The sequence below is a fragment of the Patella vulgata genome, chromosome 1 (assembly GCF_932274485.2).
Source record: "Patella vulgata chromosome 1, xgPatVulg1.2, whole genome shotgun sequence".
Lineage (NCBI taxonomy): Eukaryota > Metazoa > Mollusca > Gastropoda > Patellidae > Patella > Patella vulgata.
The window spans coordinates 47,427,359-47,450,481 of NC_065879.2; the positions used below are offsets into that span (position 1 = coordinate 47,427,359).

At 34.0% G+C, this 23,123-nt stretch overlaps 1 protein-coding gene across 4 annotated transcripts in view; it reads left to right on the forward strand.

The window, feature by feature from the left end:
* Positions 1 to 23,123, forward strand: part of LOC126807870 (pre-mRNA-splicing factor 38B) — a 77,430-nt gene that overhangs the window by 2,638 nt on the left and 51,669 nt on the right. For all 4 annotated transcript variants that reach the window (XM_050532750.1, XM_050532734.1, XM_050532742.1 and 1 more), the window contains exon 2: positions 8,319 to 8,569. In XM_050532750.1, the coding sequence (XP_050388707.1) occupies positions 8,414 to 8,569 (156 nt within the window). In that variant the 5' untranslated portion in view covers positions 8,319 to 8,413. The remainder of the gene's footprint in view (positions 1 to 8,318; positions 8,570 to 23,123) is intronic.

Here is a 23,123-nt window from a genome sequence, read left to right on the forward strand (position 1 = left end):
GGACTGTTTATGGATACCATTTATTTTCAGGCTTTATTTTAATAAATTTTAAAAATATAACTTAAAAATTTGCAATTTCCGCTTTAAAGATATGGTAGGGTGACCCACCGTAAATTAGCAGCGCCAATAGGTTTTCAGATACAAACAATGACTCTAAATTAGTAAAATGACAATGCTACTGCAATTGTGAACTATCTAGAATGAATAATCTGAAATAATTTCAAAAAAATATTATAAATTTAAAAAATTATAGCGTTTTGAAGATGCCAAACCAGAGGGACTAAAAAACAGCTTTTTTAAAAAAACGCAAAAAACTGACCGAAGCCAATATCTCAGTAACTATATATACAAGACAGATGTATGAAAATTGCACTAATTAGAGACCTAGATGTACTTGATAAGGCAAAATTGTCGCTATGATATTCTGTTATATACTTTTTGTGTTACAGAGGTTCAAAGTTGGGGTTTGTGCCGATTTGGCACAAATCACAGCAAAAAAATGGACAAATTTGTGTATACTTAAATTGTAGCGCTTTGACATTAATATAGAGCCTTATTTTTGAATGAATAAGCACACACACAGTGTTTTCAATCTGTTCTGTTATTTTTTTTTTTTGCATGACAACACCTTAAATCACAATTTTTGACCGTTTGATGTCAAGGTCGAAGAGAAACAAGTTTATGTATGTAATTGGGCACCTACTGGTCCTGAGGCGGTTATACTGTGGATATTTTCAAGAATCCTCGAAACTGTGTGGCAAAATGGGAAATAAACCTGTAAGCTTTTGGCAGATTTGCAGCCTTTGCCACACCAACTGCATTGGTTGTTTATAAGCTGCCATGTACATCAATTTGAGATTAGTTGTTTCAGGAATGAAAATAAAAAAATCAAACTATGAGTTATATAACAGCTTTATTTTTGTGATCAATATAACTAAAATTTCAAATAAAAACAGTCACATAGACATAATTAAAACATTTGAATATCTTAAAGAGTCCAAATAACCCTAAACAATGAGTATCATGATCACATCAATTGTATGATAAATATGCAAAATGCTAAAAACAAAATGTACTGTGCTAAATAACAAATTAAAAGGTAAGCTTATAAAAAGTAAGATATGATCTACATGAAAGAGTATTAAAAACATTCATTTGTGATACATGTGCATTACAATATACTATATTACAATATTAGTGGCAGAAGTCTAGCTTTCGTGTCAAGACATTATGCCATGAAAATAAAAACAATATTGAGACATTATCTATGTAATAAAAATATAAAAATATTTTTTAAAAAATCACATTATGATACATTATTCATACCTGTTACTTTTCAATATGAACTTAAAAATGTTCACCCACCGGTTTAAAATAAAATAAAAAAGAAACAATTATCACATTTATCAACAAATATAAGATTTCTTACAAAAACAAACAATAATAACAATATATAAATATTTCCGAAATAAACAAAAACATTGGACGCACCAGGCCACCTTTCAGGTAGAATATGTTAAAAATAAAATAAATATTATCACAAATAACAAAAAAAAAGGATTACTAATCCTGATTTCAAACAATAAATTAAACTAACTACTATGATTCATATATAACAATGATAATATTAATCCTTAAGGGAATTCAAATTTCTCCATAATTACAATATTTTACATTATTCAGTGATCTATGCATATAAAAATATAAAACAATCACATTATGATACACTATTCATATTCGTTGTTTTTCAAAACAAAACAAAAAAGTTTGAAGCACCAGGCCACCTTTTTCAGGTAGAATACATGTATGTCACAAATAAAAAAAACATTATCACAATTAAAAAAAAACAAGATTACTAATACTGATTTCAAACAATAAACTAAGCTAACTTCTATGATTCATAACAATGATGATAATAATTTATAATAATTATGGACTTTCTTGAGAATGCTGAGAAACAATCAGTTTCAAGTCACCCTTTTTATAATCCTCATGCAAATTGTATGAGTATATAGCATCATCATTTGTATATTTTATGTTGTACCAATGGGGGAATCCTGGAACAACATTTATGACATAGCCATCATATTCCTGTCCGTCCGAAAACCTGTGTGCAATCCTTTTGTTGACCTACAACGGCACATCAAAGGCAGAAACTTCTGTTCTTGAACCAACGTCTAAGGCTGTTTTCACTAGTTCGCATAAATTGTTTTTAAGTTCTTCTACTGATAATTTTTGATTCTTGCCACTAGGTTGTTTCTTTGACAGGTTAAAAATTTGTTTATTACAATTCTTCTGTTGAACTGATTTTCGGAACTTGATCTGAGCTTGAAGCGCACATCTGATTTCTTTTTCATTATTTAATTTACCCATTCCTTCCTCTATCTGGTCAACAGTCTGCCACAAACCGTAATAGCATACATCATTGGTCATACTTTCTGCTCTTTTTATTCGGTCGGCTTCCAATCTTTCCATTTCCTGTTTTTTCAATTTTTGTAGTTTAAGTTGCTTGTTAGCAATTAATTTTGTCCTTTCTTTAAAGTCCTTTCGGATTGCTCGACCTTCACCCCTACATTCATCTAACAGTTTATCTTTTTCATCATCATTGAGTCCTCTGAGCCAGGTTGATGTCTAATTGAAGCTAAACATGATATAGGCTTCATTAGTAAGCAAAGATGCGTTTGGTCTATATGAAATGAGGTGGTCCAACTGTCCAAATATAAATTCTGGGAGCTTGTTGTGATTTTTGGCAGAGGCTGTTTCTTGCATTAAGCTTTCTGAAGGGTTCCAAAATTTACCCCCTGGCAAATGTTCAGGTACCAACCTTAGAAGTAATTCCTTCATTGCCAAAAACAATGATTGCAATAATGCAACAACTATTTCATCCACTTCTTCATTAGCTGTTGTTAAGCAGTGAAAAATCTTGTCATTTTCTTCAACTGTCTGAAAAGGCATGGATTCACCAGTGATGAATTTCTGGGTCAGATCAAGACTGATGCTTGCCTCATTTAGAAATGTCACAAGGGTATGCTAATGTTCATTCATATCTAGAATATTTCCAGGTTCTTCAATTATCCTCCATAAGGGAGCTGTTACAAATTTAGAAATTAGTCCAAGGGACTTGCATCCAGCCAAATACAGAGTTTCCTTTACGTCCAAATGAACAGCTTTTAACAGGGTATTTGTATATCCATGCTCCTTCTCTAAGAAATTAGAAATATCTACTCTGTGATAATAAATGGCTTGACCCATCAAAAATATCATATTAAAGCGATTGTGTTTAAATCTTAATATGATATTTTTTTCCTTTTTTTGATTTAAGTATGTTGTAAATGGCAAATACATGTACACACCATTTTTCTCATCTTCACCGCGTGCAAAAGCTTTGCTGCTAGACCGGAGTAGTCGTAATGTCCCACTTTCAGCCTTGTGGAAACGTTTCAGTTCCGGTCGAGCAGCAGATCCTACATCCTTTCCATCTAAATAATTTGTTTCAAATGTCTTCAAGGTTGCTTCGCACACATCGGCCATTCCCACCAACAGGTGTAACCCACAAAAAAAATTGTTTATTCTTCCACAATGAACTTTGTTCTCTTCTGAAAGATATGCATAATTATCAATTATTTTGGGTAAAATTTCTTCTTTATAGTCCTGAAGCAATGTGTTGAAGGCTTTCTCAGTACTAGCCCTGTCAGACATAGTATTTCTTATATTAGAAAGTAATTCATATCCTGCACTAAAATTCTTTTTATCTGACATTTCTTTACAGTGATCTGAGATGTCCATTAAGATTTTTGAAAACATCTAAGGTACACTGAGAGCTTTTATTTACCATTTCCCTGAGACCTAACAAATAGGAATTTTGACTTTTGTCTGTAACGATATATGTCTGGTATGTGTGTCCGTGTTTTCTGGTCTCATCTGTATAAAGGGTAGTTTCACTTTCTTTTGCAACTATTTTCGAGACATGTTTTTGTGCCATTGCTACTTTCCTATCAACAATGTTGTCAACGGTTTGACATGACGGTAATTGCTTTATACTCTTTCCAAGAAGATGGGCAACCTCCTGTATTACTGCCCCAACACTTTTGCTTGCTACTTTGTAGTTTGTTTGATTCATGACACATTCAGTTAGTTCATTTGAATATACTGACATTGATGGAATTGTCAAAGTTATTTCTTCATTGTCATTTAGCAAAGTTTGTAAATAATCCACGCTAACTTTTAGCTCTTGGTTTTCTTCTCTTAAAAGATTGTTCCCTTTTTCCAGGAGAATTGATTCGTTTGTTGTTTCTTCCACAATTTTGCTCACATCATCCAGGTTTTTTCTGACAATTTTCGCATAATTGTTTAACTGCCTTAAATTTAAAATGTCTTGGCTATGTTGTTGTCTGTGTTTTTTGAGAGTCTCATCCTTTTTGTTTTATTAATTCTTCTGATTTTTTAACTTTTTTCCCCACAGATTCTATCACTTTTTCAAGTTTTAATGTGTTTGATGACATTTTTCTTTCTAAAGAAGCCTATCTCTTTTGTAATTTTCTTTAAGACCTCTATTAGTTTCCTTCACATGTAATAAAATATACATAGGTGAAACTAAACGGCCATTAGACATCCGCCTCAATAAGCACCAGTCCAAAGGCACCACCAATGACTCAGCTGTATCAGAACACCTCAAAAATAACCCACGCCACAGAGTGAACTGGTCAGCTGTAAATACCCTTAATACCAATATCAACCAAAAGAAAACCCGTAGATTAATGGAGGCCGTTCAAATAAAAAGACATCAACCAGTACTAAATAGAGATAATGGTATATATATCCCCAGAGCCTATGATCAATTAATCACAAATAGACCTAAACCAGGAAATTAATATAGACATTACCCCCATATCCATGGTACTATTTACTTCACACGGAGTATTACTTATTTAAGGAAATTAGTTCAATGCAACACACAGTATTACATTTAATATGTAGCACACAATTATTATTGATGATAACACCTTTTGAGGTAGTGCACTCATAACATTATATAGGACATTTATTAAGCAGTTTCTGTAACTTGTTAACATATAAAAATATTTGTATACAGTGGTACGGCTAGGTATTATAATCACACAAGAGTCAATCAATGTCCATATCACACATCTAGGGTTATAATCCCATATTAATTAAGTGGTTTCCATCTATGTGTACATTACGATTAGAGGTTTATATTTCTGCATATGGTTTCATTATAAGATCAAAGGTCACTGTCCTCCTAATTTATGGTTTCATTGAATGTTTTGATTGTACATAGTATATATATTTCACTCCTTCTGTCTGTATCAGTATTGTGCTTGATAACGACAAGAGAATCATTGTTGAAACGTAGCTTTAATTAAATATAGTAATTGTTATCCATAGAACTGTTGTGTTTATTTTATAGTATGTTTAAATTATACAACCCGGGCCATTGGCAATATTATCATTATTCCAAATATATCCATATGTCGCAATAGATCCCACAACGTAGCTCTAATCAATGTTTGTTAATGTCGTGATTTTAAGTTAAAAGAGGGTGACGGCTGTCCTAAGTTAAAATTGAATTTAGTTAAAATTGTCCCTAAAATAGCTTTGTGAAACGCCACTATTTTATAAGTTAAGATAGAATTTTAACTTACAATATTATTTTAGTGGATTTTATCTAAAATGCTTAAAATCGTTTTGTGAAACGCATCTATCTTCAGTTAGGATGGAATTTTAGTTTAAGACGATTTTAAGGAGATTTAAGTTTTTGTTAAACAGGGCCCTGGTATATCAAGGTTGTGGACCCTTTAGAACTCACAATTTTTATCCGATTTTGATGCTTGGTTGCTTTCAATATTTGCGCATATCGGATCGTAACTTCCTGAATTATGGCCCCTGATTGTATGAAAAATCCTGTTTTTAGCTTAAAAACGTTAAAATATATCACATTTACACCGTAGTGTTTGTTGAGTTCGAATTTCGTGAAAATTAGACGAAACTGCCAGACAAAATGCATGTTTATAACCCAAAGATCTTTGTTCCTGTACCTTCTTTGATGTTACGAAAAATCGCTTTTTGTTTAGCTTGTTCTCTATCTCTTGAAAAATATGGGCGTATCCTGTTATAATTGTTAAAGCCTAAATGTCGTTCATATGAAATGAAATAATTGCAATCAACACACGACCACCATTGTCGATGATTGACAATTCAAGTTTTTCTTCATCCACCAAAGAACCATAAGGTTTCTTTAAACATACTACAATAACATCAGGATTATCGGTTAATCAGCTTTAATTATCCCGCTTCGATCGTTCCCATTTCTAATATTTTCCGGAAAGACTTTTCTTTGCTTTTCTTTGTATGCTCTTATTTATCGATTGGCACTGTTATCTACGGCAAGCTAGCCAATGAATGCATACGTCAACGTGCAGCTTACGGATTTTCGTTAAAAATTTCATGGGACTTTTATAAACAATGCATGTCATGTAAATATTTACTTTTGTTTTTGTGTGGGTCATTTTGAAATAAATTCAACTGCACATTATTCTTTTTTAAAAAATATATTACTTTTACAGGATACGATGATAAAGAAACGTAAGTGCAACTAATGGTTTGTCATTTAGTGGAGCCTTTTAATAACCACGTGTTTCATGTTAATATTTTCTTTCGTGTCTTGAATTGAACAATTTCATCAGTTACTTTTTACTTTTTTATAAACATATTACAGATATAAAAAAAACTAGATCTGCATAGCAGATATCAAAGCTTTCATATAAACTGCAAAAGGGGTTATTAGAATCTATGAATCAACAATCACTTTGACGGAAGATATTCTCTCGGCTAAAAAATCTACGAGAGATACGTAGAATTAAACCGGCCCAGAGCCGATCGTGTTGATAAAAAGCCGCTTATTTGACATTGACACATAACCGAAGGTGAATAGGCCTACCCGTCCAGTTAATACAATGGGCAATCTCACATCTCTAAGTCACGACCAATTGTGTATGTTTTCAAGCCCATTAATGTGGATTTTTCACTATTTTTCATTTTCAATTCAAAATGGCGTCCATCAGTTGACCTAAATCAAAATTCTACCGCCTACATTTTATGGGCATTCCTTCAAGGATTTGGAAAATATAATCCCCTTGTCTGTAAGTAAAATATCAAAAAAGCCTTAGCGATATTTCACATTTCAAGATGGTGGCACTTCCGGTTTGGGCTACAAACTCCATTTTTTGTGTACGAATCAGTAGTGTCGTAACTAGTAAAGAAATACAATTTAAAGGCAATCGGACCTATATTTCATCGATTTTTTTTAAAACTTTGATCCTTAATTGCATCAAGGGGAGATAATACAGAAAATTTCTAATGACATTTTTCAAGTTGTATCGGTAAGATCTACTTACATACTGAATTTCATGAAAATCGTGCAACTATTAAAGAAGTTGTCAAGTTGATTTTAACTTCCGGTTCGAACTCACAGCGACGAATTTTTGAAATTCGAAAATCCGAAATAGCAGGTTTAAAGTAAATGATTCAAGGTACTCAAGGAATTTTTTTAGTAAAATAGGTCAAAAAGTCACAAAGTTACAGCAATGTAGGTCAAATGCATTCGTTCGTAAAATTCGGTGATTTCGGATGTGTAAAACGTTTTGAAAACATACCTATTCCAAAGCCACCACCCATTCTCGGGGGGGGGGTAGGTCAAAGTTTCAGAAAGATCCCACGGTTAGATTCAGGGATATAAGATTTGCAGGAAAAACATAAAAAAAAAAATAATAGTAATAATAATCTTAACAGAAACAATAAGCTTTCATATGTAATACATATGAAAGCTTAAAAAACATTCTTTTCATAAACATTCAACATTGGAAATTTTGCCGTTCCTTCAGAGGTCTATACGGTGCGGATCCACGACTCCACATGCTGTACTTGATGTCTAGCGGTAAATTTTTAGCCAGTCCCAGAATGCTTTCGAGCGCCATTTGTAATGAACTTAAATGAAGCGACTCGATGAACGAAGCTAAACATATTCCACAAGAGAATAATACCGGTGTAGACTAGAATAACCAGACGCCAAAGACTGCCATTCAATTTGGACTCTTCGCTGAACATAAATGATTAGAATTAGAAATTGCAGTAAAAACAGAAACGATTGAATGTAAATCAGTTTATATACATTCATATTACATTAATATATATGCGATGCGACCCATTTGTGTCCATTTCTAGTTGCCAAAGAATAGAGATTTAGCTCCTTTAACCAAAAAGATATTATACTATAGGATTACTATTATTTCATATTGTAGGTTGTGTCATTTTTTGTGAATCGAATTGAGGTGATAGTCTTGTCCTGGAATTGGAAATTTGGTAGAGCTGCTGAGAGTAGTACATTATCATCATCATGCCACCAAACAACACTCTCGCAGTATGGGGTAATGAGAAGACCATGAATCTGAATAATTTGATTTTAACCAACATTCAGTCATCTCCATATTTTAAGATCAATTTGTTTAATTTAAAGACATATCATGAAGTGATAGATGAAATATATTACAAGGTAGGTATGTGAAAGCTTTGAAATATCTTAGTCTTGCATCAACATTGAGAATAAAGGTCAAATGATCTTTGAACCTTCAAGTATTTGATGAAAATTATTTAGTAAAGTGCAGCTGATCAGATGTGATTCACATGAGAATGAAATCCAATGCATTTAATAAGCTTAAACATACATTATGCAAGAGCTAAATCTGCCAATGGCAGGTCTTTCGTTAGGCCTGAAATGTTATCTAAATTATTAGACATTAATTAACTTATCCAGACGTTAATCAACTCTCGATGGAATCGCTAGCCTGCAATATTTACTGGATTATGATCCCATTTGCTGCTCGACTTCCATTCATAATTTAATCATGAAATGGATGATCAAGACTATGTTTTTTATCGTACAGACTTTAGTTATGATGATCGAAGCTTGGCCAAAATTTCAATCGCTTAATTCCCTGTTCATAGTGGATCAATGTTACTGAAATTTTCAGTGTAAAAATATGTTATATCAGGTTGTGGACCCTCTAGAGCTCAGCATTTTGATCAGATTTTAATGAAACTTGAAAATACATGTTTATAACCCAAAGATCTTGGTTCCTTTCGATATTTGCGCATATCGGATTGTAACTTCCTGAATTATGGCCCTTGATTGTACGAAAAAATCACGTTTTTTGGTTGTGGTCCTTCTAAAGGTCACAATTATGATCCGATACAAAAAAACGTGTAAATATATCACCGTTACAACATCGTAATGATGGTTGAATTCAAATTTCTTGAAAATCAGACCAAAACTGACGGTCAAAATGTCCGCCCCGCGTATAACGCTAATGGTGTAAATATGTGGTATACATGTGGTATCAATGTTGTAGACCCTCTAGAGGCCACAATTTTTTTCCGATTTTGATGCAACCTTAAATTTATGCTTATATCACAAAGGTCTTGGTTCCTTTTGATATTCGCACATATTGGATCGTAACTTCCTGAATTAAGGCCCTTGATCGTATGAAAAATTGCTAATAGTAGAGTAAAAAATATTGTATAACAAAGTTGTGGACTCTCTAGAGGTCACAATTTTCACCCGATTTTGATGAAACTTGAAATGCATGTTTATAACCCAAAGATCTTGGTTCCTGTCGATATTCGAACATATCTGATCGTACCTTTCTGAATTATGGCCCTTGATGTTACGCAAAATCGCTTTTTGTTTAGCTTGTTCTCTATCCATCTCTTTGAAAATGTGGTCGTATCCTGCCTGGCAGTCGCTGGTTAATTATCATAGTGAGAACTGCCAGCTCTTTATCTTATCTCCCATGATGTATCTTTAATGTAATGTTGATGATTAATGCAAACTGTAACACTGTGGAATAGTTACGGCCAAGTGACATCTACAATAAGATCTTTTAATCTGATTGATGATATTAGTTTGAGTCCTTGGTAGGTGATTTATTATATGCTTCATTAGGGATGGATTCGATGTTTTTGGTTTTTCCTGGAAAAGTGGATGTGACTTAGCGTTTAAAGCTATTTCGAACTTTCTGTGACAATGCGAAATGTCCGAAATCATTGAAGTTGTCGTTTTTATATGCCCACATTTTCATGTGGACGTATATTGTCGTTGCCCCTGTCTGTCCAGACATCCGTCCGTCCACGATTGTTTGTGGACACTCTACAGGTCACAATTCTTATCCGATTTTGACGAAACTTAAAATATAGGTTTATCTCCAAAAGATCTCGGCTGCTTTCGATATTGGCATGTATCGGAACGAAACTTCATGGATTATGGACCCTGTTTGTACGAAAAATCACGTTTTTAGCTTGTGGACCCTATAGAGGTCACAATTTTTATCCGATTTTGTTGAAACTTGAAATGTAAGTTTATAACCCAAAGATCTCGGTTCCTTTCAATATTTGCGCATATCGGACTGTAACTTCCTGAATTATGGCCCCTGATTGTACGAAAAATCGCATTTTTAGCTTGTGGACCCTATAGAGGTCATAATTTTTATCCGATTTAAAAAAACGTATTATTTTCACCGTTACACCCTAAGGACAGCTGAGTTGAATTTCGTGAAAATCAGCCCAAAATTGACAGACAAAATGGCCACCGTTCGTTCTCAAATAGCGTTAAAATATGGTATATCAAGGTTGTGGACCCTATGGAGGTCACAATTTTTATCCAATTTTGTTGAAACTTGAAATGTAAGTTTATAACACAAAGATCTCGGTTTCTTTCGATATTTGCGCATATCGTATTGTAATTTCCTGAATTATGGCCCTTGATTTTAGGAAAAATCACTTTCTATTTAGCTTGTTCTCTATCCATCTCTCGAAAATGTGGGCATATCCTGCCTGGCAGCCGCTGGTTATCCGATTTTGTTGAAACTTGAAATGTAAGTTTATAACATAAAGATCTCGGTTCCTTTCGATATTTGCGCATATCGAATTGTAATTTCCTGAATTATGGCCCTTGATTGTAGGAAAAATCACTGTCTTTTTAGCTTGTTCTCTATCCATCTCTCAAATATGTGGGCGTATCCTGCCTGGCAGCTGCTGGTTTGAAATATTGCCGTAATATTAACAATAAATCATTGAATTTTAGCATTTGATACATTTTGACATAGCTACGGTTCTTCAGATTTTTGGTTTTTGATGAATCTTCGAAGATATCAGGCGCCAAATTTTAAAAATTTTATTTTTTGCAAAAAAACTTTTTTATTTATGAATATTTTTATATGGCATTTTACCCAGTGTTGAAGATTTGTCTGATTTAACCAAAAATGGCAACATTTTTTGTCACCGTAATTTCCCTTGACCGCCATTGGCCAATTCAGTTTTTCGGTCCTAGAGTAATTATTTTTTATTCGATTTGTATAAAACAAAGTTCATATGCTCCATTTTCCAAATTGTCATTTTTATACGCCCACATTGAAATGAGGTCGTATGTTGTCATCGCCTCCGTCCGTCCGTTCGTCCACAATTGCTAAGGTTAATATCCAATTGACTGTAAATTTATACAAAGTGTTTAAGGTCATGAGACGAAAAAGCCTATTGATTTTCAACGATTTCTGATAATTACTGCCAAAGTTATGGCCCTTGATCACTTTGAAAAATCTTGTGGATGCTTTAGAGGCTAAATTTAATATTCGATTGACTTGAAATTTATACACAGTGTTTAAGATCATGAGACGAAGAAGTCTTAACAATTTTCATCAATATCTGATAATTACTGCTGGAGTTATGGCCCTTGAACACTTTGAAAAGTCTTGACTTTAAATTATTCACAGTGTTTGAGGTCATAAGACGAAGAAGACTATTGATTTTCAACGATTTCCGATAATTACTACCAGTGTTATGGTCCTTGATCACTTTGAAAAATCTTGCGGATGTTGCAGAGACCAAAGTTATCATCTGATTGACTTTAGATTGATACACAGAGATTAACAAGTATATTGATTTTCAATAAATTTTGATAATTTGAACAGTTAAATCCATGATATTAAATGTTTTGTATACTAAATGTTAGCATGGGGCAAAACTAAAAGCCAAACAAATTCTAATGATTTTCTGATAATTACTTAATGAGTTGTTACTCTTCAACAGATTTTAGTGTATTATAGATGTTTCATTACCGACAATAGAAAAAATATGCGACAACTCTTGTTGACTGTTCGGACGACTTAGCTGCTGTGGGTGTATGTTTCGTTGCCTGGCAACCTATCTTTATGTTTGAAATTGTAGGCCTACAGAGGGCTTGACAAGGACAACTGTTGAGTCATTTGGATGGGACGAAAAACCAAGGCCCCATTAAGTCATTTCATTGGTCATATCTGGGATATGTACCACATTCTATGGCCAAAAATGAAGAAAAAACACAATTTTCTGCTGTCTCGGGCATGGCCATCACGGATTGGATACCAATCATCATCAAAGAGACTAGTTTTGCTTGAGTTGGATTTAAGCTGCTACACTTCCTCCCGCGGCGACACGGTGAAAAAACCACTCCGAATTCTCTTAGATTCCGCGGTGAAATTTAGCTTGATTCCGCGGCGATTTTTCTCTAGGAATTCACCGGGTTTCGCTAAGCATACACCAGGAATTTGCGAGCCTACCATAAGCTAGGGTCGAACTAATATTGTCTATAATAAATTGAAGGAGTTGTAATATAGTAATGCTGCCGTGAAAACGTGTACATGCATAATGTACAGGCCGGTTTGAAAAACAACAAAATGAGTTAGGTATTCCCGGGAAAACGTTTACCGGCATTCTGTATCGGTTAGAATTTTTCTCTAACGCACTGTACATGCATTATGTGGGGCCAAAATATATGCAAACTAAGAACAACTTACAATTTTTTAAACGTATCATTTAATCTTCGTCTATAACTTAGATGTAATCCATCAATTATTGTCTGCTATCAAATCCAAACTTTAAATTATATACGATGATCTTTTTCACATTACTCCATTACTCGCAGCTTCAGTTAATCTAAATCAACCATCCATAAAGCACATCGCCATAAATCACTCCGCAGTGCGCTTAACGGTAATTCACTTGGTCAGAAACGCGCCAAAAGATTGGAACTATATTCTTACGCGGTGTTACTCGGCGAAAAGTATTTAGCAAATCTTGACTGTCACCGGTATATGATATTATATAATAATGTATTGTGACGCATTAAAACGATATGGGTGGTAGGCGTACACTGTGAAAGTCACAAAAGTGACATGTATTTGTTATTTTACAAATTGTGTTTACATATAATACTGTATATTTACATGCATTCAACAAAGGAATATTCTTACGGGATTTTGCGCAGCCGTAGAAAAATCGCCGCTGTGACAATATACATCTACTGTTCGCCAATGCATTTCGATGGAAGCTGATGGCGCCCGAAGCCGATATTGAATAAAGCCATTTAACACACACAGACGTGTACATTACATGCGCATGTCATATATTTATACAATGGCCACTAGTGTGTTAATTCTCTCCTTCACTCCGTTATAATTTACGCATTTTGAGTACACTTTCTGAATGATTCCATTCTTTTGTACAAATCCATGACGATGACTAGGACCAACTAATAGACCACTCAGACGAAACAAAAAGACTCCTCGAAACAAAAAGACTCCTCGGAGCATAATAAAGTGTTGTTTTAATAAGTTAATAATTGCGTTTGTGTTAATATGACTACTCGAATCAATAATAAAGTGTTGTTTTAATTGTTGTTTTAATAAATTGATAATTGTGTTTGTTTTGATATGCATCTGTTTTCTTTGAAATAATAAAGTGTTATGTACTTACACGTAATATTTTTTCATCATGAAGCACATCAAAGAAAATCAGTTAAAACTACGATAACTGAGTAGTGATTAATTCGTATGTATTTGTACTCACCCGGGTTACTAGCTGCAATATTTGTAGCCGTGATAAAGAATTATTCGAGGCAAGTAAAATTAGGTTCAATTGCAAAATAATCACAGTTTGCATGGAAATAAGTAATGCTACAAAAAATGAAGAGTGGAACACTGAAACTTAATCTTATCTTACCAAACAATTATTCTGTATTTTCGAGCAAAACGGAAGACATCAGTAGTGGACTACTCAAACCAATAATAAAGTGTTTGTTTTAATATGCTTCTGTTTTCTTTGAAATAATAAAGTGTTATGTACTTACCCGTGGTATTTTTTCATCATGAAGCCCATCAAAGAAAAACTATTAAATTGTTGATGTAATAACTATAAATATTTGCTAATATGTACTTACATATGCAGCAGACATTGTTAAGTTATGTATATACTCACCTATAAATTATTCGCCTCTTTGTATTTGTAATATGCAGCAGACATTGTTAAGTTATGTATATACTCACCTATAAATTATTCGCCTCTTTGTATTGTAATTTAATTATAAATAACATATTGTCTGTATTATAATTTTAAAATGAATAAGTCAAGCCTCATAATATAATTTTATTGGTCCGGAATCATGCAGAAAGTGTACTCAGAATAAGTAAATTATAACGGAGTGAAGGAGAGAATTAACACATTCGTGGCCATTGTATAAATATATGACATGTGCATGTAATGTACACGTCTGTGTGTGTGAAATGGCTTTATTCAATATCCGCTTCCACCGAAATGAATTGGGCAATATAAAGTAGATGTGTATTGTCACAGCACGGCGGAGATTTTTCTACGGCTTCGCAAAATCACGAAGAATATTCCTTGGTTGAAAGCATGTAAATGTACAATATTATATGTATACATAATTTGTAAAATAACAAATACATGGCGCTGTCACTTTTGTGACCTTCACAGTGTACCCCCTCCCACCCATATCGTTTTAATGCGTCATAATACATTATTATCATATACATTGTACCAGTGACGGGAGCGGGCGGTTTCATCCCAAATTTACACGGGTCCTTTCATCCCACTTATATCGTCGTTTCATCCCACAAATTTAAAAACCGGTATTGCATGAATTTTTAATATTTTATTTATATATTAATACAAATAACAACATGCCAATGCAATTTTATTATGAATAGTGTCCAACTCCTTCTTTTGCATAAGCCTTAGCTTATTTTCCGAATATTTTATTTATACAATGTCAATGCAATTTTAATAGGAATAGTGTCCAACTTCTTTCTTTGTATATGCTCTAGTTTATTTTCCGAATTCACACCAATTCTCGACACCAATTTCACTAAAATTATATTGCTTACAATCGAGCGTTACTCATAGCAAAACATTCAACTTGTAATACACTGTATAGCAGTGATGGGATTTTGCCCGTATATTCCGGACTTGTCCGAATCTTTTTTCCAAACGCCCAAAATTGTCCGACCGGGAATATGCCCAATCGGACATCAAGACATGGTGAATAATATTCAAAATTCCAAAATTAATATAGTTTACTGAGTGTATAACTACCACTCAACCCGATTATCGTCGATAATACGCTGGGTTTATTAGGTAATTAAGTGATCAACGTATTTATCGTGTTATACCGTCTATAGTATAAACCTACCTTGATTTAACTACTTAATCTGCCTTGATTGACTGACTTAATCCTTTGTCGGACAATTCATCAATCTAATCTTAAACAGAAGTCATTGCTTTCCTTTTGTCGGACTTTTCATCAATTCAATAAGAATGATTATAATTTTAATCCACCTGTTTACCTCGTGGTTTCTCATTTGTCAGGCATCTTAATCGCATTGATGTGAGCTGACATCATCTATAATAAACTAATCATAGATGTCACATATCGTAAGAGTAAATAACACCCTAAATCAATGGACAGTCATTTTGTCTACGATATGTTTTACATCTTTTAAGAATCCATATAGAAATTTTCATCCACAGTGGCACTTTCCCTTGATCTCGAGCGCGGCACGAATATTGCTTAACATATTATTAGGCAGTGCTTACTATGAAGCCGTGTGATATGAGTCAAGTAGGCTATTAGTCTCTATTATCCAGAAAAATATTCTACGAATATGTTGAAGACTAGGAGTTTCTGGGTGACTGAGACTAGTACGCACCCAGCAAAATAACAAAAAGGGGAGGGGCTACCAATAGCTATATGAGCAGAAATTCTAACGTATTTGTAGGCGGGAATTAAGAAGCATGTCAATCATTCTGCTGTGTTGCCTATGATGCCTGTCACTCTGTCGTGACTATGAAAGAGTGTTATTCGCTGAAGTTAGCTATGCCTGTTTACAAGTGATTTAACTATTTCGGAAGTTCTGCATTCATTTGCTGCCGTATAAACGAAGACACGTAATTCTAAAAGAATATTTTGGTTGTGAATTTGATGCCGAAGCAGGATCGACAAGCTTTCATTCAACATATTACGAAAATGCTTAATTTTGTAGGACATTTACTGACATAAATTTGAATGCCGTACGGGAATTAAGTGTGAAAAATAGCGAGGTCACAATTTTTATTACGTACAGGATTTGAATATTTTGTTGGCATGTGGTTTTTAATTGTGGTATGAATTGAATACTGTACGGGAATTAAATACGAAAAATAGCGAGGTTCACCTATTTTTATTACGTACGGTATTTGAATATTTTGACATGTGACTTTTGTGGTACAAATTCATCTGCTTAAATAATAAGAGTTGTGCCCCTTTATTTTCGGTAAAATGTCCGAATTTTGAAATCCCATCACTGCGAAGAAGCCTATTGATTTTCAGCGATTTCCGATAATTCCTACCAGAGTTATGGCCCTTGATCACTTTAAAAAATCTTGTGGACGCTCTTTAGGTCAAAGTTAATATCCGATTGACTTTAAATTTATACACAGTGTTTAATGTCATGAGACGAAGAAGCATATTGATTTTCGGCGATTTCTGATAAGTTCTGCCAGAGTTATGGCCCTTGATCACTTTGAAAAATCTTGTGGACGTTCTAGAGGCTAAAGTTAATATCTGATTGACTTTAAATTTATACACAGTGTTTAATGTCATGAGACGAAGAAGCCTATTGATTTTCGGCGATTTCTGATAAGTACTGCCAGAGTTATGGCCCTTGATCACTTTGAAAAATCTTGTGACGCTCTAGAGGCTAAAGTTATCATCCGATTGACTTCAGAGTTTAAGGTCTTGAGACGAACAAGTATATTGATTTTCAATGAATTTTATGACTTGAACAACTAAATCCATGATGTTAAAAGTTTTCTGTAAACTAAATCCATGATGTTAAAAGTTTTCTATACTAAACATTAGCATGGGGCAGAACTTTATAAAAACCAAACAAATTCTAATGGTTTTCTGATAATTACTTAATTAGTTGTTACTCTTTATCAGATTTTAATGTATTATAAATGTTTAATTACCGAAAAAAGTAAAAATATGCGACAACTCTTGTTGACTCCCCGGACGATTTAGCTGCTGTGGGCGTATGTTTCGTTGCCTGGCAACCTATCTTTATTTACATATATAATTGTCTGTGATATTCTTTTAGATTTGTCTTGTTAAATTCACCATGTTTGGCGCAATATAGCCCGGTTGGAGCTGACATGCCATTAAAGAACATTTCATTTCATTTATATATTAATAAGGGTAGTTACCATCGACTCAATTTATATTTAGTTTTGTAATGGTATTAAAAAGTTATTTCATATAATTCATACCTTTATTCAAAAAAAAAAGGGAAGGTATGTTACATAATCACAGATTATCTGATGTTATAGATGCTTCCTGCCAACTTGACACCTGTTCGCTATCGACATCCCTGGAGTTCTTGGTAGCATCCCTATGTGATTATGTAATGATTATGTAACCTATGGCGTTTTTGTGAGTCGATTAGATTAGGTTTTGATTTGCTAGTACGATTTGGTATGATTTCTATTTGATTAGCTATGGTCCACAAATGTGAAATTTGATAATTACGATTTGGTAAGATGGCTGCCATCACAGACACCGATCAGAAAAAAAAATTGTCTCTGCTAATTATTGATGACTTGTTAAAGACAAATGAAGGTTATCAACGCAAAAAAGGAAAATGGTTGCCGTTAGAAACAATCTCCTATGTCCAACAAGTTCAAGTATTTTTTGGAAAACTGAAGTGACAAAACATGTAAAAAGTGTCCTGAGAAAACCTAGGATCGAGGAATATATTGAAAAAACTGTAAATGAATAAAATTGCTTAGAGGTGATCTAACATTCTTGTGGACTATAAAGTTAACATTAAACACGTCACATGCGTTTTAAAAAAAACAACATTTTTTATGGAGAAAAACAACAATAAGCATTAAAAATTACTTACGACGTCGAACATTCCGCCATTTTGAAAAAGTCAAATCTAATCGCCTAAACACCTCCTGGGACGATTAGGTCGATTTGCCTAATCAGTTGAGTTAAATCGTCTCACAAATGTAACGATTAGTATAATCAACTTGGTTCACAAATGCCTATAATAGATAATCGGTCAAATCTAATCGGTTCACAAAAACGCCTCTTAACTTGCTGGCATGTTTTATTTAAACTTTCTTTGTCTGATTAGCATGTATCGAATGTTAAACCTGATATGATACATGATACATTAGCCAGATATCTAATAAGATTCCTTTGTCTGGAAGGGTTTATAAACCCAGATAACAAACGAATGGACAGTAGAGGTCCGGCCAGGACACGAGATCGAAGGCCATGTGCGCCTGGGCACGGGACAAGACCGAATGAGGGAGAGCGTATTGGAGTTGGCACACTCGTGCCTAGCCAAGCTAGGACATGGCTCCCTCAACATAAGCTAATTACGGAGTCTTAAGTTTTGTACATAATATGTTAGAAGAAGAATAAAAGTATTATAAGATGCTAAACTAGTCTTGTCATCTGAACCTGATAGAAAACAATACTGTAACCAGTGGACGACTTGACTAGTATATATCTGACAATTGGAAAAAAAAAAATATTGACTGTCACTAGACAAGAGAACATGAGAAAACGTCAGTGCATTACCATGTTGTTATTAATTGCGGAAGCGGGTAAATAACCCAGAAAACAAGATTATAAGTAACAAGATTGTAACTAAATACAAAAAATTTTTGTTTTATCTAGCCGGGAAAATTGTCAATTCATTGTAAATCGACTTTTCCCAACGGACATCGGCAATACCAAAGAATGGACGATATTCAACAAATATGCAATTCATTCGAGAATTTTAGACACTATACTCAGATTCTAAATCTGAACATAGTTTCTAAAATTGGGTGACAGAAATTAAATAGATTACACTGGGCAAACTAATTACAAGACATGAAAAGTAAACGGCATTGCATTACTACTCACCCGTAAGTTACTAGACGGCTCTCAATAAAGTGGTCATTTGGCGTAAAATCTAAACGCCTTAAGTAATTAAACACTCTGTTCATTTCTTGACAACGTCTGGGAAAATAAAGGCCTTGTCTAAAAACTAAACCCCTTTCAAATCTAAATGGTAGTATTCATCCCGAGAAACTGGACGGTCGTAAAGCAGACAATCGATGTCAAAAGTAAACGGTGTTTTTTAATCTACACGGTAGCACAAACTGGCCAGTTTTTGATGAATCTTGACGGCATTTAACACATTCTTGACGCCAATCTATTAGCTGGATACGTGTATTAAATTGTAGATGATAAGCTTAGTTTCTTTCCTTTTTTCGTAAAATCTGGACGATACCTGGTCCCTCAAATGAAAAAATATAAGACAACTCTTATCGACCGCTCGGACAATTTAGCTGCTGTGGGCGTATGTTTTGTTGCTTGGCAACCTATCTTTGTAGTTATCGTCTACAGGCTGCAATTCTGAATGGATCATCTTGGAACTATGCATATTTATTCCTTATACCGTAAAGACAGTAACAATTTATTTTGGTGCATAGCCCCAACCCCCTGGGGCATTGTCACACCCACTATTTTGTTAATATTTTGTCTGTAAATTTGGCAAAACAGACCCAACGCGTAGCCTTCTTTGCCTCTTGTCATATTACAGCCATTTCATATTTCACTGTAACATTGGTACCGTTTAATCTAGCGTAAAATAGCGTTAATTTCTACCCTGTGTCCAATTATTCATAAATATTGTTGAATTTCGGCGTATAGTGATCTTGAAAAATAATCCCCGGATAATGACAGGCATTACAGATACCTGCAGTCGTATGAATCCTGAAAAATAATATTTCACCGTATCGCAACAGGTCAGTACTAAAACTAACACTTATTACAGTATTTCAACATTGTGCTGCAAAACTGAACGATGACCAACAATTAAACAAATCGTATTATCTGAACATCGCACGTGAAATTAGATGTTTGACAACAAAATTTAACACCTTGCGTAATTGGACACCTTGACTGATTTTAATCACGGCTCGGGAAATTGAACGGTCCAACTAATTATTGAACAGTCATGCTTATTAGACGGGACGCTTATAATTCAACACGTGTCGAGAAACTAAACACTAGTTAATAAAACGCTTTGTAATCAAAATTCAACATTGAGATTGAAATTTGATAGAAGTACAAATTGAGCACTATTCGCCGAAATTCAACAATATTTATGAATAATTGGGCACAGACTAGAAATTAACGCTATTTACGCTAGATTAAACAGTACCAATGTTACAGTGTTTCATTCTCTTCATTTTAAAAGGTACCATTTAGTGCTGATATTAAGTAAAATTTTACGCATCGATGCCTCGGACACAAACATCAGTTCTAGCATCAATGCATCGGGAAATTTTTGCCGCCATTTTGTTAATCAAAAATTACAGAAATAACATTAGTATTTCTGATACAAACATAAATTTCCCTAACATTATCATTAGGCCTATTCTAGAAATGTCGATTTATTTGAATAAATTTATATCCACAATATTCTTCTGAACTGTTATTTATTGTGACATTAATATCGTCCGATTCACTTCAATTGACACTTGTTAGCCATTGTTCAAATTTGTTGTGAAGGCGTGAGAGGTGTGTGTGTGTGAGGCAGTGATCTGATGGGATTTCAAAAAATTTCTTGTCGTACATTTTTTCCCGAAAATAAAGTGGAAAAACTCTTATCGTAATTTAAGCAGACGTTTTCAAAACACAATTAAGAATCACATGTCAACAAAATTTATTTAAATTCATATGTAAAAATAAATAGGTGCACCTCGTTATATTTCATGTTTAAAACCCGTAAGGTATTCATATTTATGTCAATAATATTCCTACAAAATTACTAGTTACTTTAGTAACGTAAATTGTAGAAGGCGTAAATTGTATCGAAGGCAGAGCCGATACAATTTACGTTACTAAAGTAACTACAAAATTAAATGACATCGTAATACTATAGATTGGCAGCGTGCTGACTGCTGCCGATCTGTTTCAAACTCCCCCAAAATTACCATTTTTTTCGGGTCATACGTCGGTACATTTTTTAGCAAAGTCCGACATTCGTCTGATACTTTGTTTCGATTTATATACGGAAGGTAAAAAAATTACATCCCGAAATTTATTTGGCCGTAAACTGTAGTTAACAACCCTCTAATACAACGAGTGAGTGACACCAACTGCTAAATAATTGCATTCGACTGTAGCACGCGCTATCGTCTAAAACAATTAACTACTTATGTCAGTCCAATCGAAATATTCGTCAACATTTCTTAGCGTGTTTATTTATTTATTTAAAGACGTAAACCCCCTTCAAAATATGATCATAAATCCGACAATATGCCATAAAAATAGAATCTTTTCTCGGACATTAGGCGTATTGGATTCGGCACGTATACATCTCTTAATTTCACGTGTCTCGCGAGATTTGTACTTTCATTTTAATTACTGAACTATATAAGCGCCATATGCGTATGTGTGAAATATCTTTATTTAACTTCGGCTTCCACCGAAAATATATCACAGACAAGTTATCGGATACAATGTATGTTGATTTGAGGTGTTATATACTATCAGGATATGTGACATATATGACTAATTTCTACGTGTTATTGTTCGACACAAAGGAGATTGAAACGTGAGACAATGGAGAAATCACGGGTTAATAAGATTAAGTTTATAATCACTCTTATTGGATTGATATATCGTCCGACAAAGGAGAAGCAATGACTTCTATTCAGGATTGATTTGATGAATTGTCCGACAAAGGATTAAGTCAGCCAATCAAGGCAGAATAGTAGTTAATCAAGGTAGATGTGTAGACGATATAACACGATAAATAGTCGATCACTTAATTACCTAATCAACGATAATCATGTTGCACGGTAGTTATACACTCAGTACACTATATTAATTTTGGAATTTGAATATTATTCACCATGTCTTGATGTCCGATTGGGCATATTCCCGGTCGGACAATTTTGGGCGTTTTGATAAAAGATTCGGACAAGTCCGGAATATAAGGGTAAAATCCTATCACTGGTGTGAGGTGATTACAAGAGACAGTTTGCATTATTTATTGGAACGTATCAAAACCTGTCTATAGGGATTTATGAAGTACATTCTCTATTGCCCATGACAGAAAATAAGACTGAATCGTTTTAAAACTAGCATTAAAAACCGGCCGGGAAATATTATCCTCCTGACATAGTTCGTTTGGCCATTTAAATGAACTGTGAAATTTACCTTGGGGTTAAAGGACATGATAGCCAGGGGACGTAACCAGCAAACGCAGTCTTTGTAGTCACTGGAAAATGGAGACAAACATAGTGGAAGCGTAGGGTAAACCGGTTTTATTTTGAATTATAAGAAACCCCACAGAAAAACGCATTGAAAAGGTGTTACTTATTCTAGTGGACGAACTTGTGAACTCCTCAGAGTCCTCAGACACATAAAGCTAATTATTAGTATTTTTTGCCAATGCATCGATAATACAAATAAGGACTGAGAATCGAATCGGTGTCAGCCGAATCGATGGCGATGCATCAATATTTGATATCAGCACTAGTACCATATCAATCAAAGCAGGAATGTGGACGTATATTGCAGCGTTAGCGATGCTCTTGTTTGACATATGAAATACCTGGAAACAAATGTATAAATGGAATTGATATTGCTGGATTTGGTTGATTCTGCA